Source organism: Dromiciops gliroides, chromosome 6 (assembly GCF_019393635.1).
Source record: "Dromiciops gliroides isolate mDroGli1 chromosome 6, mDroGli1.pri, whole genome shotgun sequence".
NCBI classification, from domain to species: Eukaryota; Metazoa; Chordata; class Mammalia; order Microbiotheria; family Microbiotheriidae; genus Dromiciops; species Dromiciops gliroides.
Window position 1 is genome coordinate 24,103,936 of NC_057866.1, and position 16,927 is coordinate 24,120,862.

Consider the following 16,927-nt stretch of genomic DNA (forward strand, 5'->3'; position numbering starts at 1 on the left):
TTGCTGAATTGACTCCCAGCTTCTACAGGGCAGGGAGTTTAATTTCATTGTCTTTGTAGCCCCAGAGCCTAGCATAGAGTACATGCTCACTAAATAAATGCCATTCATTCATTCATTCATTCATTCATTCATTCATTCATTCATCCATCCATCCATCCATCCATCCATTGCTTTTTAATTTTTTTTTTTTTTTGCGGGGCAATGGGGGTTAAGTGACTTGCCCAGGGTCACACAGCTAGTAAGTGTCAAGTGTCTGAGGCCGGATTTGAACTCAGGTCCTCGACTCCAGGGCCGGTGCTTTATCCACTGCGTCACCTAGCCGCCCCCCATTCATTGCTTTTTGAATTGAATTCCAAGCTAAACTAAGTCAAGGGACCTCTGCACACGCACCCATCCACATATGCCCAGCACACAGTAGGGGTCTTTTAATATTGGTTGCTTAAGCAAGCCCAGGTGGCCCTTGGGAGCAGGTGTCAGCTCAAAGCTGGATGAAATCAGTGGGGGTAGGCTTAACTCAGAGGCTGGTGCCCAGCGGGAGTAAGTTCCCCTTCCTGCCACCCTTTCCCTCTCCCCCAATGACCCCAAAGGGAGAAAAGCACGTAGGCAAGAGGTTGATGCTGAATCTTTTTTTTTGTTTTAGTTTTGCTTCTCCAAAGCGTGCGCTCAGCTGATGGAGTGAGGGGGGGGGCAATGAAAAAAGCCCAGCAGTTGGGCAGCACGGGGAAGCTAGGGGAGGGGGGAGAGGGGAGCATGTCCCCCTTCCCCCAGCCTCTGGGGAGGGAGGAGCAGCTAAGCCCGCACTAACTTCATAAAATACAAAACAGAAAAAAAAGGGGTGGGGAGGAAATGGGGCAGGGGGGGGGTGGCTTCTAAAATACAATATCTTAGGGAATTGGCAGTAATAAAAAATAAGGTTCATTATTTACAAACAATTTCTGTTCTTGGTCTCTGTACAGTAGTGGGGGGGGGGCAGTAGGGCCTGGCCCGCCCCCTGTCCTGGGATTGGGAGGACGGGGACAAGGGAGCTCTGATGGCACAGTGGTTTTTTAGGCCAAGGGGGGGTGGGGAGGGACAGCCCAGTGGTATCTCTGGGAGGGAATGGTAAAGAAAGAAATGGGGGGAGGGCGAGGTGGGGGGAGCGCAGAGATAGGCACCAGGAGAAGTCGTAGGTAAAGTTTCTCCCTTATCCAAGGAAGCAGCTTTGCCCTAGAGCTCTCCAGGTGGCTGCTGGGAAAGCTGGGGAGGAGGGGTGTGGGGGGAGGGACCAACCTTGTCCCATTCCATCTCCAAGGCCAGGACCGACTCTCTGGGAAGGCCGCCTCTCCCCCTCCCCCAGTGGCCTTGGAAAGCTCCCCTGGGAGAGAAAGTGGCTTAAGAGATGGAAGGGATGGGCACTTTCTAATCCCCTTTTACCCAGAGGGCTGAGATGAAGTCAAAGGAGAGGGAGGGGGCTGGACCAATGTACAATCCAGCCCCGGAGGGAGAGTTGATGCCTATCCCCTCTGGCCCTAAGGACAGGGTCCCGGGGGCTAGGAGGGAGGGAACATCAAGGGTGAGCCAGGGATGGAGGGAGGAGAGAAAATGGAGAGCTCCTCACTAGTGGACAGTTCAATTGTAGTGGTGATGGGTGAGGGAGGCCCCCCTCCCCCACCTAGGAAGGGTTGCAGGGGCAGTGGGAGAAGTGACATGTTCCAAGGCCAGGATGGGAAGGGAGAAAAGCTGAGGGCTCCCCTTCTCCCTCCTCTTCTCGCTCTCCCCCGCCTGTCCTCAGTGCCATCCTTCCCAAATCTCGTGCCTGGGATGGGCAGGACCCACCAGGGAGAGGAGGGGCTGGATGTGGGCAGGGATATGGATCAGATTGGGAGTGTTGAGTAAGGTCCCCCTTCTTCTGAGTGGCTTGGGCTCCAGGCTGGATCCTGGGCTCTGGCGGGTGCTACAAGTACGTTGTGGTGCCGTTTGGGTGTGTCTCTCTGCTGGGAAGAGAGGGTGGGAGCGGGTGGTTAGAGACAGTCCTTGGTACTACTGCCCCCTGGCCTGAGGCGAATGACAATTATGATCTATAATAGACGTCATCGTCATAATTATAGTCATCAATCATTTTCTCCGTAACAGCTCTCTGAGGTCAGTTATGCAGGTACAATTGACTCTATTTACAGATGAGGAAACTGAGGCTCCTCGAGACAAAATGGTTTGCCGGGTATTTAGAACAACTGAGTTAGGGAGGGTTTTGGGGGAGGCTGACTGGCCAGTCAGTGGCCTTGTTCTGAGCTATTATTGGACCCCCTGATGTTGATCCCACCCTAAAGCTTCCGGGGACCTCAGTCACCAACCTCTCATGGAACCGCTCCTTGGGGTGGATGAAGTCAGGGCGGGTGTCGTTCCCATCCGGGGCCTCTAGCTGGGACTTGCTCAGGTACTTGGTGGCCTCGTGGGAGGTGGCCAGGTGGCCGTGGGAGAGATGATCTTGGAGCTGCTGCTCCTCGGGGGTACCTGGCTTGGTCTCCCAGCCCTCCTGGGATTCCACAGGTAGCAGGGAGCTGTAGCCATCCTCTAGAGAACTGGCCCCCTCATCATAGAACAGGAGGCTTCGGGATGGCACTAGGGGACAGTGAGAGGACACAGTGAATGACCTGCAGGACAGAAAATGAGGACGGGACTGGGGCACCAAGGAGATGTTAACTAGTACAGGACTGGGTATACTAGCAGTCCTTCCTTCTCTGTAGAATTCTAGGTCAGACCTGGAAGGGCCCTTGGAAACCAATCAATTAATCAATCAATCAAAAAGCATTGACTGTTCAAGCCAACCAACAAGCATTAATTATGCACCAACTATGTGCCAGGCCCTGGGGATACAAAGACAGAAGTGACATGACCTCATGGAACTTAATGATCTATTGGAACATAGAATGTTAGAGCTAGAAAGGTCTGTAAAACAGAGAACGTGTCTACATGTCTCAGGTGGAAAAGTCATGCTTAATGAATTAAATTAACCTTAGCTAGGTGGCACAGCAGATAGAGCACTGGACCTGGAGTCAGGAGGACCTGAGTTCAAATCCAGTCTCAGACACTTTATTAGCTGTGTGACCCTGGGCAAGTCACTTCACCCCATTTGCCTCAGTTTCCTCATCTGTAAAATGCACTAGAGAAGGAAATGGCAAACCACTCTAGTATCTGTCAAGAAAATTTCAAAAATGGGGACACAAAAGTGGGAGACAACTAAAAAATGACTGAACACCATCATTTTATGGATGAGGAAACTGAGGGAGATAGAAGTTAAATGACTTACCCGAGGTCATACAGATAGTAAGTGGCAGAAGCAGGGTTTGAACCCAGATCCTCTGACCCTCCAATTGAGTATCCTCTCTTTCCCTTGCACCACATTGCTCTGCCTTCCCTCAGGGGTTCAAACCAGCTCATTCCAAAACCCATCGTGTTTCCTATGTGTAAAGCCAAGGCAAGCAATAGTACCAAGGCATCTTCGTTGTGTGATGTCAGGTTGTCTTCACCATTAGCAAAGGAGGGATCATTAGACTTGCTTCGGATTGGCCGCAGAGTGCAGCATGGGTGGAAGTGGCCTGGGTGAATTTCAGTCTGATCTAAGGAAAAGCTTCCTAACTACTGGACCTAACCAAGAGCGGACCCATTTCCTGAGAATTCAGTGGGCATTCCTGCAGGTCTTCCTTCTGGCAAAGCTGAGGGTGAGCCCTTGTTAGGATGGGGCACAGAGGATTTGGGGTGACGTTTTCTTTGGACCAGATGGTCTGTTTCTCACGTGATCATCTCATGGGGAGGGATCTTAGAGGCCGTCCAGTCCAATGGCTCATTCTTTTGAACAAGTAAGGAAACTGAGGCACAGAAAGGTAAGAGACTTTCCTAAGGCCGGACACTGGGATTTGAACCCAGGCTCAGCACTTGGAGTAGGGGAGTTTTTCTGTCCTATTTCTAGTTCCTCAGGGATGTTCCCTTGGCCTTCTTCAGCCTTTCCTTCTTCACTGCTTCTCTCCCTTCTAATTACTTTTTTTTTTGGGGGGGTGTTAAGTGACTTGCCCAGGGTCACACAGCTAGTAAGTGTCAAGTGTCTGAGGCCAGATTTGAACTCAGGTCCTCCTGAATCCAGGGCTGGTGCTCTATCCACTGTGCCACCTAGCTGCCCTGGTCCTCTCCCTTCTGCTCCCCAAACCTTGGTCTAACCCTATCACTCCTTTTTTTTTTTTTTGGTGGGGCAATGAGGGTTAAGTGACTTGCCCAGGGTCACACAGCTAGTAAGTGTCAAGTGTTTGAGGCCAGATTTGAACTCAGGTACTCCTGAATCCAGGGCCGGTACTCTATCCACTGTGCCACCTAGCTGCATCCCCCATCACTCCTTCTTGATGTTGCTTCATTTTTCACCTTCCTTTCTCACCAACATTTTCTCAGCTGTCTCCATTTCCTTTCCACCCACTCACCCCTTAATCTTAAAGAGGGCTTCGACTTCCCCTCTTTCATTCTCCTGAAACTGCTCTCTCAAGGTTCACCAATGGCCTTCTCTTGTTCCTCATCCTCCTTGACCTCATGGTGACACCTGCCATTATTGACCCGCCCCTTGCTCTTGTTTTTTTTTTTTTTTTTTTTTTTTGCGGGGCAATGAGGGTTAAGTGACTTGCCCAGGGTCACACAGCTAGTAAGTGTCAAGTGTCTGAGGCTGGATTTGAACTCAGGTACTCCTGAATCCAGGGCTGGTGCTTTATCCACTGTGCTATCTAGCTGCCCTCCCCCCCCCCCCCCCCCCCGCCCCTTGCTCTTGAAACTCAAGAGCTGCCAGGAAACTTAGAAGTCTCAAAGTATAAAGCCCTCATTTTCTATGTGGCCCCGGAGGTGACAGCTCCTTACAGATGAGACAAACTGAGGCCCAGGGAGATGACTGGCTAGTCCAGGCTCACACAGCTGCTTCATGGCATCATGGTAGAGAAGGGATTGAGTTCAGCTCTTTTGACTTCCAGCATAACAAAGGTTCCTCCTTTGCCTTCCGTGACAGAGCCAGAGGCTTTCATGGGCTTTACATATCTCCTCCAATCAATCCAAGCTGCCCTTTTAATGGGGAAGTTCTCAGTCAAATTTCAATTTCTTCTATTCCTGTTGAGCTCCATACTACTCCACATGCCAAGATGATGCCATCTACTCTCCGGGTATATTCCTGTTCCCTGGCTCCCTACCCACATCATGTCTTTTCTTCTTTATTCCAGCTGTGAGCTCATCAAAGTCATAAGGAGATCTGATCCTGGGGTCTCTACAACATCACTCCCTGAGTCCCTCCTCTCCTCATAAACCATCAGTGGCTCCTCAGTTACTACTGAATTAAGTATTTCAAACCAACTAACCAACCATAAATATCATTAGGTGTCATCCTCGACACCATATTCTCCCCCACCCCCAGTCCCCAATCTAATCAGTTGTTACTTCCTGTTCTCTTTATCTTCTCTTATTTATTTATTTATTCATTCATTTATTTATTTATTTATTTTGGGTGGGGGGATGAGGGTTAAGTGACTTGCCCAGGGTCACACAGCTAGTAAGTGTCAAATGTCTGAGGCCGGATCTCAAGTCAGGTCCACCTGAATCCAGGGCTGGTGCTTTATCTACCGTGCCTGCCACCTAGCTGCCCCTTAGCTTCTCTTATTTAGATTCCCTTCTCTCTTCTGATCCTGCCCCCATCCTGATGCAGGTCCTCATCCCCTCAGGCCTGGACTACAGCAATAGTTTTGCTCCTGGTGGGTCTGCTGGCCCTGAGTCCCTCCCCACTCCAGTCCACCTTCCATTCAGCTGCCAAAGTGATCTTCCTAAAGTGCTGGTCACTCCTCTATTCAATAACCTTCAATGGCTCCCTATCACCTCCAGGATCAAATATAAAATTCTTCATTTGGCTTTTCAAGGCCTTTCTAACTTGGTCCCTTCCTTCCTTTCCAGTCTTCTTTCTAAGTATTTGAGCCAGTGACTGGCTTCCTGGCTCAGGGCACAGGACAACCCATCTCCCACCTCTGGGCACTTTCTCTATCTGTGCCCCCTGCCTGCAATGCCTTCAGTCCTCATCTATACCTTCTGACTTTCTTCAAGTCCCAGCTAAAATCCTACCTTTCCCAACCCTACTGAATTCTCATGCTTTCCCTTCGAGCCTTCCCTTTTAGTTTATCCTGAATATCGCTTGTTTACACACAGCTTACGCTCTCTCCCTTATTAGACTGTGAAGTCCTTGAAAGCAGAGACTATAGCCTGAAATGCTTGTTGATGATATGACTCAATTTGCCTGGGGTCACATAGCTAATAAATGTTAGGGCAGGATTTGAACTCAGGGCTTCCTGACTCCATCTAGAATTCTGTCTCCTAGGCTACAGAGCCTAGTGTTGTCCAACTGTCTGTGGCCCCATTTGGGGTTTTCTTGGCAAAGATACTGGAGTGGTTGGCCATTTCCTTCTCCAGCTCATTTGACAGATGAGGAAACTGAGGCAAACAGGGATAAGTGACTTGCACAGGGTCACGCAGCTAGATGGTGTCTGAAGTTGCATTTGAATTTGGGTTTTGCTGACTCTGGGTCCAGCCCTCTATCCATTATACCACCCTGCTGCTCCTACCTCCGTAAAATCTTGATGGCTTTCTGGGTAAAAGCCCCAGAGTGCCTGAATTCCTAAGCTGGAAGGGATGTCAGAGGCCTTTTAGTGCAACTTATACCTGGCCAACAGCTCCCTCCAGGATGCCCCCCAATATGGGGACCTCCATCCTTCTTCCCCTAACACCCAGCCCTTCTCTGGGCAGATTAATCCATTCTGGAGACATCAAGTTCAAAGCTGCCACATTGTAGCTTCTTCCCATTGCTTCTTGGTCTACCCTCTGGGGCCAAGCAGAACAAAGTTGATCCCGTTCGGGCTCGCCAACCCTTCCAGTGCTTGCAGACAGCTCTCGTCACCTCCCCAAGGCTTCTCTAGGACCTGCCCCTCCCCAGTTCCTGCAGCTGATGATCCCATGGCAGATCTCCAAGGTCCTTCCTCATCCTGGCTCCTCCCCCCCCCTCTCTTTGGATGCTCTCCAGGTTATTAGCATCCTTCCTAAAATGTGGGGCTCAGACCTGGACAAGATGCTCCAGTGTCTAATCAGGTCACTTCCCTTCTCCCCTCTGCCTCTAAGATCAAACAGAAAAATAGTGATTCTGATTCTTCTGCTTAGGGTATTTTTTTGGTGGGGGGTGGGGTGGGGAGCAATGAAGGTTAAGAAACTTTCCCAGGCTAGATTCTTCTCACCAGTGCAATGGTACAGAAGAGTTCCAGGGAACTCATGATGGAAGAGGATCTCCAAATCCAGGAAAAAAAAAAAAAAAGAACTGTGGAGTATAGATGCTGAAGGAACCATACTATTTCTTTTGGTTTTGGTGCTGATGTTTTTCTATTTTTAGGTTTTTCGTCATTGCTCTGATTTTTCTCTTATAACATGACTAATGCAGAAATATGTTTAATGTTATTATGTGTGTATATATATTTAACCTATATCAGATTACCTGCTCTCTAGGGGAGGGGGGAGGGAGGGGAGGGAGGGAGAAAAATCTGAAATTGGAAAGCTTCTATAAACAAAAGTTGAGAACTATCTTTACATGTAACGGGAAAAAAATAAAATACTTTATTAATTTTTTTTTAAATAAACTTTCCCAGGGTCACACAGCTAGTAAGTGTCAGAGGCTGGAATTTGAACTCAGGTCCTCCTGAATCCAGGGCCAGTGCTTTATCCACTATGCCACCTAGCTGCCCCCACTCTGCTTAGCTTTTAAACCCCTTCACAGGCTTTCCCCAGTCTTCCTGATCTCCCAACTGCTAGTGTCTTCCCTTCCAAACTGCCTTGCTTTTAGTCACTTTGTATATATTTGTATTTATACTGTATACACTTAGACATGTATGTACAGGTGGCCTTTTCCATTAGAATCTGGGCGTGCTTCAAATTGGGATTGTTTCATTCTCTGTTCTTGTATCTCCAGTACTGAGTGCAGTACAAATAGTTGGCCTTAACACATACTTGTCGATTGATTAACCAGGGCAAAGCATAGGGACCTGTCAGGGTTGGACCTCATGCCTCTCTTAATGCAGCTTGAGGTCTTGTTGGGTAAATTTTGGTCTCCGTGATACACTGTTGACTCATATTGAGTTTGTGGTCCACTGGAGCCCCTAGATCTTCTTCACACAAATTACTGTGTAGCCTTGCCTCCCCCATGTTGTCCCCCTTGCCTTAAATTCCTCAAAGCCTTTATCTGGACCCCCTGCCCCTACATGTATCTAACCCTCCCTTGTATCATAATCATTTATGTATATGTCTTCTCTCCCATTCAATTGTATCCTGTCTTCAATGAGGAGCTTTTCCTAATGGTGCTTAATTCTAGTGCCTTCCCTCTGTTGATTATCTCCAATTTATTTATTAAGTCCAGAGCTTATTTCTGCAGTTATCTGTGTGTTGCCTTCCCCCTTAGACTGTGAGTTCCTTGAGAACAGGAACTGCCTTTGCTTTAGCAGAGTGCCTAGCACACAGTAGGTGCTTAATCAATATTTATTGACTGACTGACTAGTGCCCAGGAAAGCACTACTTTGTTCCATTAGACCCCAGGCCCCCCACTAGCCTGGCTGATATATTGAAGGTGGGCTGAGCAAGGCAGTACACTCACTCTGGCTGGCTGTGTAGACGCTGGCAGCTGGGAGGGGAGTCTCCTTTACTGTCTGGGACATGGAGGAGAACTCTGGGAGGCACGGCATGATGGAGCCCAGCACCAGGACAAAGCACAATACCACCACCTAGAAACCAGAGAGAGAAGGTGAGGACCAGTCCCTACACCCTGCTACACCTCAGAGGGGAAAGAGCTATCTGTCCTGGCAGATGCGGGGGGGCCCCAGGGATGAAAGGCTACACAAGTGGCATCCATCCTTCCTCCCAGGGCCAAGCTGATGGAACAAAAATATCAGGGGTGGAGGGTGGGGAACATAAGTTAACTGCAACCATCTCAGGGGGCTGTGTGGGTAACCTCCTGGTGGAGGGGCAATGTTGGAAAAGAAATACTCTGAAGATCATCAATTTAGAATGCCAGTATTCCTCCCCACCCCCATTTTAGATAGAAGGAAACAGATCCAGAGGGAGGAAGTGACTTGTCCAAGGTCATACAGGTAAGAAGAGGCAAGCCTGGAAGGCTGCTTGTATTCAATATCCAAGCTACAGAGAAAGGGACAGATAAGCTTTTGTTATAGAGCAATCTACAAGCATATTCACCCAGGAGGACCTGAGTTCAAATTCTACCTCAGACACCAATTAGTTGTGTGATCTTGGGCAATTAATTTACTTCACTTCTGTGGGCCTCAGTTTCTTCATCTGTAAAGATTTTGGACTCAAAGTCCTTCAATGGTCTCTCTTCTGGACTAAATCTATACTCCTAAATTCTAGCTACAGGACCCGGAGAAGGCTGGCAGGCTAACCAGCCTCTGGGACAGTCAAACGGCTTCCCTTCCAGCATGGTCTGACCACTGGGTAAGGGGGGCTTTGCCTCATGACTCTGTGTGTGTGAACCTGATTTCCTGTTTTTCCACAGGATAGGAGGGAGCAGCAATTAAGCTTCCTAGACTTCTAGGAGTTTGTTTGGCCTGCTGGCTGGACGTTGTTCCCCCCCCTCCCCCTTTAAAGATCTGAAGATCCAGCCCCTGGCAGGGATGGACTGTCACTGTCCCCTTGCCCTGGTGCTCACAAATGCTGTGTGGATTCTGCCCACCCTTCCCCATGAAGAGACCCCTGGTTAGTCTGGTTCAGGAAAGGTCCCGGCCCGGAGGGTTCTGAGGACTATTCTGAGGGACCCAGTGGCATACGGGTACCGCCACTGCCATCCCTGGACAGGTCACTAGTCCTGGGAAGCATGCCTTTCCCACTCCCTCATCAGGGGTGACATCCTGGGGATTGGCCCTGGATCCGGGGAGAGAGCCTTGGTAGGGGTGCCCCCAGCAATGAAAGAACAAACCCAAGAGCAGAAGGAGGAGGGGCAGGCCCCACGCACCATGATGCAGGTCCCCGTCTGGGTGGCAGCCATCTTGTAAGGCCTGGAGACCTTGCCCGTCACCAGGGCCTGGAGCTTCTGGAGCTGCTGGAGAAGAGTCCTGAGGAAGGAACAGTAGAGAAGTCACCAGGCTGAATGGACCGGTCCAGCCCCCCACCCTGGCACCAAGGACTCAAAGGATTAACTCTGAGCTCACACCTTTCAGTCTCATCTAGGATGGCTCTGAAATCTCAGAGACTCCCATTCCCTTCCTGTCTGAGGCAGGATTTGAACCGAGGACTTCTTGATTTCAGTGGGAGGGATAGCCCATCCCCACTCTGCCTGTGGTACGGTGGGTGCTTTGCAGCCTAAGGAACTGAGTTTAAATACTGATGCTTAGGGGCTGAAGCTAGATGGCTCAGTGGATAGAGCAACTGGCTCTAGAGTCAGGAAGACCCGAGTTCAAATTCTACCTCAGACACTTGCTAGCTGTGTGACCCTGGGCAAGTGACTTCACCTATGCCTGCCTCAGTTTCCTCATCTGTCAAATGAGCTGAAGAAGGAAATGGCCAACACCTCCAGCACCCCCGTGCCCGGTATGGACGTGCTACGGTCCACGGGTCATGAAGAGTCGAACGTGAATGAACGACTGAACAACAAAACCTTGCGCAAATCATTTCACGTTTCTGAGCCTCAGTTTCCCCATCTGTGAAATGTCAGGAGTTGGTTTAGAAGTTTCCCCATTCCCAGCTTTGGCTATGGACAGGTGGTGGTGAAATTCCTAGGGTGAACAGCAGGTGGCAGCACAGCTCCAGCAATGTACTCCCTGCCCTGGGACAGAGCCAGAAGAGGGTCAGCGGGAAGTGACGGGATGTGCCCCTCTAGCTCTTCCCCCGCTCCCCCAACCAGGCAGAAGGTGGAGCTGACCTCTCTGCCCCTCATCCCCTCCCCAAACATGCAGAGAAAGAGAGCCCAGGGAGGGGGAGGAAAGGGAGGTCCACGCCTTAGCATCTCTGCCCTCCAGTCCCTCTCCCAGACTTCCTGAGGGGCCGCCTAATGCCCAAGCCCCTTGTTTGACAGAGGAGGCAACTGAGGCCCAGAAGAGGGGGCTGCACTGGGGACTGCACCCACAAGGCCGTGGGGCGAGCAGGGATTAGACCCCCAGGATCCCTCCACCTGGAGCAGACCTCTTAGAAGCCAGCCCCCTCAAGTTCAAGATAAAGGAAGAAAAGAAATCACTGGCCTAGGGACACACAGCTAATTAATTGGAGGCAGAGACAGGGATCCATCCCTGGTCTTCCAAATGTGTGCTGTTCCTACCGCCCCACACTGCCTCACCATATTCCCCATTCTGTCACTTAACCAGCCCCAAGGTGTCTTAATAATAAAAATAGCTAACATTTATATGTCAGAAAGACCCAAGTTCAAATCCGACCTCAGACACTTACTAGCTGTGTGACCCTGGGCAAGTTACTTCACCCCATTTTTCTCGGTTTCCTCATCTGTAAAATGAGCTGGAGAAGGAAATGGCCAAACCCCTCCAGTATCTTTGCCAAGAAACCCCAGATGGGGTCAGGAAGACTCAGACTCGACTGAAAATGACTGAACAACCACAACAAAATATATCATCCTTATTCCCGTTTTACTGCTGAAGAAATTGAAGGTTAGGACAAGAAATGTGTCCCAGAGTCATATGGCTCTACCACCGGCATTTGAACCCAGATCTTCCAGGCTCAAAGTCCAGAACCCTATCCACTCTTCCTCACTGACTCCTAAGGAACTCAGAGCCATGCTGTGTGCCCCCTGCTGAAGGCTCTGACCAAGTCAGGCCCAACCTGAGGAGCAACAGTTGAGCCCGGGCTAAGGCAGGGTAGGGGGCACTGCTCACCTGTTGGCATTTTCCAGGGTTTCCACCTTCTTCCACAGCTCATTATTCTCCGATGTGAAAGTCTCTACTCTGTTGAAGTCAAGTGCACACCAGGTTCAGAGTTGGGGGGAGGGGAGGAGGGGAGGAGAAGGGAGAATGCCACTGGGGACATGGCTCCTATGTTCTTGGGGCTGCCCATCAGAGCTCTTCTATCCTCTGGGCCCCCACCTCCACTAGGCTTCCCATTCTACCCGCTTTCATCCTGGCTCCTTCTTTTCTAGATTATCCAGGACTATCTCTGAACCTCTGGTGTCCCCAGCAGGGAGGGACTCCCTTTCCAAAGGGCCCTTACTTCTTTAAAACAACAACAATTAATACTATTTTTCAATGAATGGAAATCTGTTTTCTTTACTTCTCATCTCCCTCCTTGTTGAGAAAAAAGAAAAGAAATCAAAAGAGATCCAGGCCCTTACTTCTTCTCTAGACACTCCACGTATTCCTTCTTCTTCCGGCGACTCTCCTGAGCAGATATCTGGTGGGAAAGGACCCAAAGAGGGATGAGGTTTGGAAATGCAAGCTGCTGAAGAGACTGCTTTCTTAGCCCCGCAATCCTCTGCAGTGCCACTAGGGGCAGCCCCCAGCCTGAAGGGCTCTTAGAAGGATGTCCCAGGCTGTACCGTCCAATGCTCTCACTTTATAGATGAGGACACTGAGCCCAAGGAGGGAAAGTGCCCAGCGTCACCTAGGAAGGAAGCCTCAGGGCTGTGATGAAAACTCAGATCCTGTGACTCCATGTTCAGGGTTCTTGAACTGTCCCTGGGGGACACCCTTCCTCCTCCTGATGGTGGACCCCAAGGCCCGAAGTCACCCCCATACCTTATTCTTGATTTTCCTCCGGACCCTCTTTAAGGCCTTCTCCTCAGCTTTGGTGAGGGGCAGTTTGGTGGGGATAGGGTAGCCCTCCGCAATCAGAGTGCGTTTCTCTTCCTCTGTCAGAAGCAGTGGCCCCGATGTGCCCTGAAGCTTCTGGATGACACAAATTTTGGGGGAGAAGGACCTTAGAGAAGGGTGCCCTTGGGACCCCGAACCGGGTTCCTATCTAAGGGCCACGCTCATGCTTTAGTGCTGCCCATTGGCCCCTGTGTCTTGGAGGGTGGGGAAGGGAGCATGGCTTGGGTGGGACCATCCTTGGCGTCCACCTTCCAGAGATCCCAGTCCTTCCCTCATCCCCATTCCCCACCATGCTCCTGATACCGCAGGAGATGGCGGCAGCTCTCTTTCCCAGATGTGCCCCCTGACCTCCCGTGCATCCCCCTCTCCCCCCAGCCCTGGGGATCCCAGAGTTCGTCCCGCCAAATCCTCCAAATTCCCCAGCCAAACCTGGAAAATGAGGCCCAGGGAGGGTAATTGATTGGCTCAAGGTGGTAAGTAGCAGAGGGGGATTTGAACCCAAGGCCTCTCATTCCAGAGCTAGGGATTTTTCATTTTGGGAACATAATCATCCCACAGGAAAGGAAGAGGAAGGGGACATTCATTCCACATGGGCTCCTGGAGCTCCCTCCCCTTAACGCAAATACCTCCCTCCTCAAAAGATTCTAAGCTCTCTGCTGGCAGGCTCCCCATCCCCCCACTGTACATCTCTCCACTTCCTACTTCCTTACGTGTGGGGCGGTGAGGAGGGGAGAGGAAGAGATGGCAGCGGATGAGCGAGCTGTGGGCCGGGCAGGGCTGGAGGGCGGCAGAGATCGGGGACTCTGGGAACCATCACTGTCGCTGCCATTGCTGCTTGGGGGAGTTGGCGGCATTTGTACCAAGTCATCTGAGAAGAGACCAGGGAAATCCGGTTATTTCGACCCTGGTCCCAGCCCTGACATTGCGGGGACCCAGCTACTGGGATACAACTTAACATGATCTCCTGTGCTCAGCTTCACTGTCACAGAGACTGGATGACCGAGACCTCACCCCAGCTCCACAGACTCCATCTGGGGGGCAGAGCCAATATGTAGACTGTGGAGCTAACTCAATGGACTGGTCATCCCACTATAGCATATCACAGCCTGGACAACAGGCCTTTCCCATTATTTTCCCTGTAACAATTTCCCAGTGACATTCCCTTTGTTTTTTTTCAGGGCAATGAGGGTTAAGTGACTTTCCCAGAGTCACACAGCTAGTAAGTGTCAAGTGTCTGAGACCGGATTTGAACCCAGGTCCTCCTGAATCCAGGGTCAGTGCTTTACCCCCCAGTGTCATTCCCAAGTGATTCTCTGCCATCTTGGAGATGCCATCTTTGGTAGCATACATACAGCTGACAGACAGTGAGAGTGGATCCAAGACCCGGCCCTGCCTTAGTAGGACAAAATGCGGCCGTAAGGGCTTCCCTAACAAGGCAAGGTCCCTCCTAAAGGCCAAGACTCCACAAGATTCCTTGACAAATGTAGCCACAGAGGCAACTCTGGTCAACAGCTTGCTGATGACTGACATTGAGGCATAAAGCAGGGAGGTGTGTGCTTGCCAAGGGTGCTAGCTGTTGTCATGGAGGAGGTCTTGGGCAGGGTCCATATGGACAAGTGATTCCCTGAAGATGGAAGGGTCCTCCAGCTGCTCTCGTTTGCAGATGACATCATGCAGATTGTTTAAGACCCAGAATGCAGTTCAGTGACTTTGGGGTCACAGACCACTCATTACCACGGTGACCTGGCTAGTGATGGTGTTGATGTTATCTTTGAACCATCAGCACTTAGCATAGTGCTTGGCACACAGTGTGGGCAATGAAGAAATGCTTGTGGATTGGCCAGTTATAACATTATAGGGCCTCTTCAATGAGAGCTGTGATTGTTCAAGAGAAAGGTCAAAAATCCACACAGGGAAATCTGGGCATGAATTCTGGCTCTCAGCTCAGCCTCTAGCAGGTGCCCAGGGAAAAAAGGGACAGAGTTGGATTTGGCTCCCCCCCTCACCCCCAGGGCTACTGGGAATCCTGGGTTCCTAAGCCCTTAGGGAATAAGTGACTTCATTAGTCCCTTATTCTTTGTGGACCTCAGTTTCCTCTTTTGTGAAGTGAGGAGGTTTTGTAGCTAGAAGGGACCCCCAGGGCCACCAAGCCTAAAGCCCAGAAACATTCAACAAACATTCCCTCACACCCAGCGGGGCTCAGAGCCCAGCCTCGAATGCCCGGGGCAACAAGGCACAGATGGGATTTGGATTTTCCCAGACGCCCCCAGGGAATGGAATGAATGCCTTCTCCAAAGGACTTTCTCTTGGGTGAGGGATGTTTTTGAAGCTCTTTCTCTGGCTGGTCTTTTCACTTGCCTCCTTCAATTGTTAATCAAATTAGACCAAAAAAAGACCAGGTACAGAGACAAAGTATGAGAAAGCTGTAAGTGCACTGGGGAAAAATAGTAGGGGAGGGGTCACTAGGTGGTGAAGTGGATAGAGTCCTAGAGTCAGGAAGATCTGAGTTCAAATCCAGCCTCAGACACTTCCTTGCTGGGTGCCCATGGGCAAGTCACTTTATCCTGTTTGCCTCATCTGTTCCTCATCTGTAAAATGAACTGGAGAAGGAAATGGCAAGTCACTCCAGGATCTCTGCTAAGAAAACCCCAAATGGACTCATGAAGAGTCAGACACGACTGAAAACAACTGAACAATAGTAGAAGAGAGAGTGGGAGAATCTAGAACTGTCCAGAACACATCAGATGTCAGGGAGGATGTAGAATAGTTCAGGGAAAAAAATAGAGTTGGTGGGAAGAGCATTGACTGTGGAGTGTGAGGACCTCAGTTCAAATCCTGGCTCTTCCACTTACTACTGCTACCATCACCACCACCACCACCACCACCACCACCACCACCACCACCATCGCTACCACTATTTTTATATTACTATATGCTAGGCATGGTGCTAAGCACTCTACCAACCACCCTGGGAGGGAGGTAATATTATTATCCCCATTTTACAGATGAGGAAACTGAGGCAGGCAGAGGTGAATTGACTTGCTAAAGGTCACACAGTAAAGCGTCTGAGTTTAGATTTGAACTCAGGTCTTCCTGTCTACAGGGCCAGGGCTCTATCCATTGTGCCACTTGGCTGCCTATTCCTGTGTATCCTTAGATAAGCCCCTTCACTTTTCTGGCTGTCCTAGAGGGTTGGAATAAAATGACCCTGATGTGGGATTCGGAAAGAGGTTATTGAGGAGGGTGGATTCAAGGGAAGAGAACAGGAGAGAGAGAGAGAGAGAGAGAGGAGAGAAAGGGAAGGGGATGGTGGGAGGGGAGAGACAGAGTGAGTGTGTGTGCTGGTGATGTGCCAGAAATGAGGGGGTCCCTGGGGAGATGGAGTAAGGGAGGGCTTGCTGAGGAGTGGCAGAGCTAGCTGGAGGAAAGCAGTTTGGCTAGAGGGAGGGACAAAGGAAGTCTGGCTCCGTAGGGTGAGGAATTGCTAGAGAATGCATTAATTGTTTTTTAATTTTTTAATTAAAAAAAATTTTTTTTTGGTGAGGCAGCTGGGGTTAAGTGACTTGCCCAGGGTCACATGGCTAGTAAGTGTCAAGTGTTTGAGGTCGGATTTGAACTCAGGCCTCCTGACTCCAAGCGGGGTGCTCTATCCACTGTGCCACCTAGCTGCCCCTTGAATTGTTAGAGAATGAAAGTGACTGAGTGATGGGGGCACCACCGGCACAGTGCTTGGCACATAGGGGGAACCTAATAAATGTTTGTTGAATTGAATCAAAACATGGGCATCTAATGCCCTCATTTTTACGTTGGAGGTCACTGAGGTGCAGGCAGCTGGAGAATCTTGCTCAGGGCCATAGGGGAAGTGGCAAAGCCTGACCTCCACAGGTGTCCTCTGACTTTGGTCAACAAATGAGTGATTATTCATTAAATGCTTCCTGTGTGCCGGGCAGTTTGCGAGAAGTAGGAAGCCAAAACCAGAAGGGCCCGTGCCCTAGTATATTATATTTTATGAGGGGGACGTGACATTTACATGCATTGTTGTTCAGTCATGTCTGACTCTTTGTGATCCCTTTTGGGGTTTTCTGGGCAAA

At 50.2% G+C, this 16,927-nt stretch overlaps 1 protein-coding gene across 2 annotated transcripts in view; it reads right to left on the reverse strand.

The window, feature by feature from the left end:
* Positions 1-691: 691 nt before the first annotated feature.
* Positions 692-16,927, reverse strand: part of CREB3L1 (cAMP responsive element binding protein 3 like 1) — a 51,788-nt gene continuing 35,552 nt past the window's right edge. The window contains exons 5-12 of one of the 2 annotated variants that reach the window (XM_043971548.1): positions 13,547-13,704; positions 12,762-12,911; positions 12,359-12,417; positions 11,907-11,975; positions 10,040-10,139; positions 8,672-8,798; positions 2,331-2,598; positions 692-1,970 (exon numbers count right to left, since the gene is read on the reverse strand). In XM_043971548.1, the coding sequence (XP_043827483.1) occupies positions 1,934-1,970; positions 2,331-2,598; positions 8,672-8,798; positions 10,040-10,139; positions 11,907-11,975; positions 12,359-12,417; positions 12,762-12,911; positions 13,547-13,704 (968 nt within the window). In that variant the 3' untranslated portion in view covers positions 692-1,933. Of the gene's footprint in view, positions 1,974-2,330; positions 2,599-8,671; positions 8,799-10,039; positions 10,140-11,906; positions 11,976-12,358; positions 12,418-12,761; positions 12,912-13,546; positions 13,705-16,927 lie in introns of both variants that reach the window. The other variant, XM_043971547.1, reaches the window with a different exon arrangement.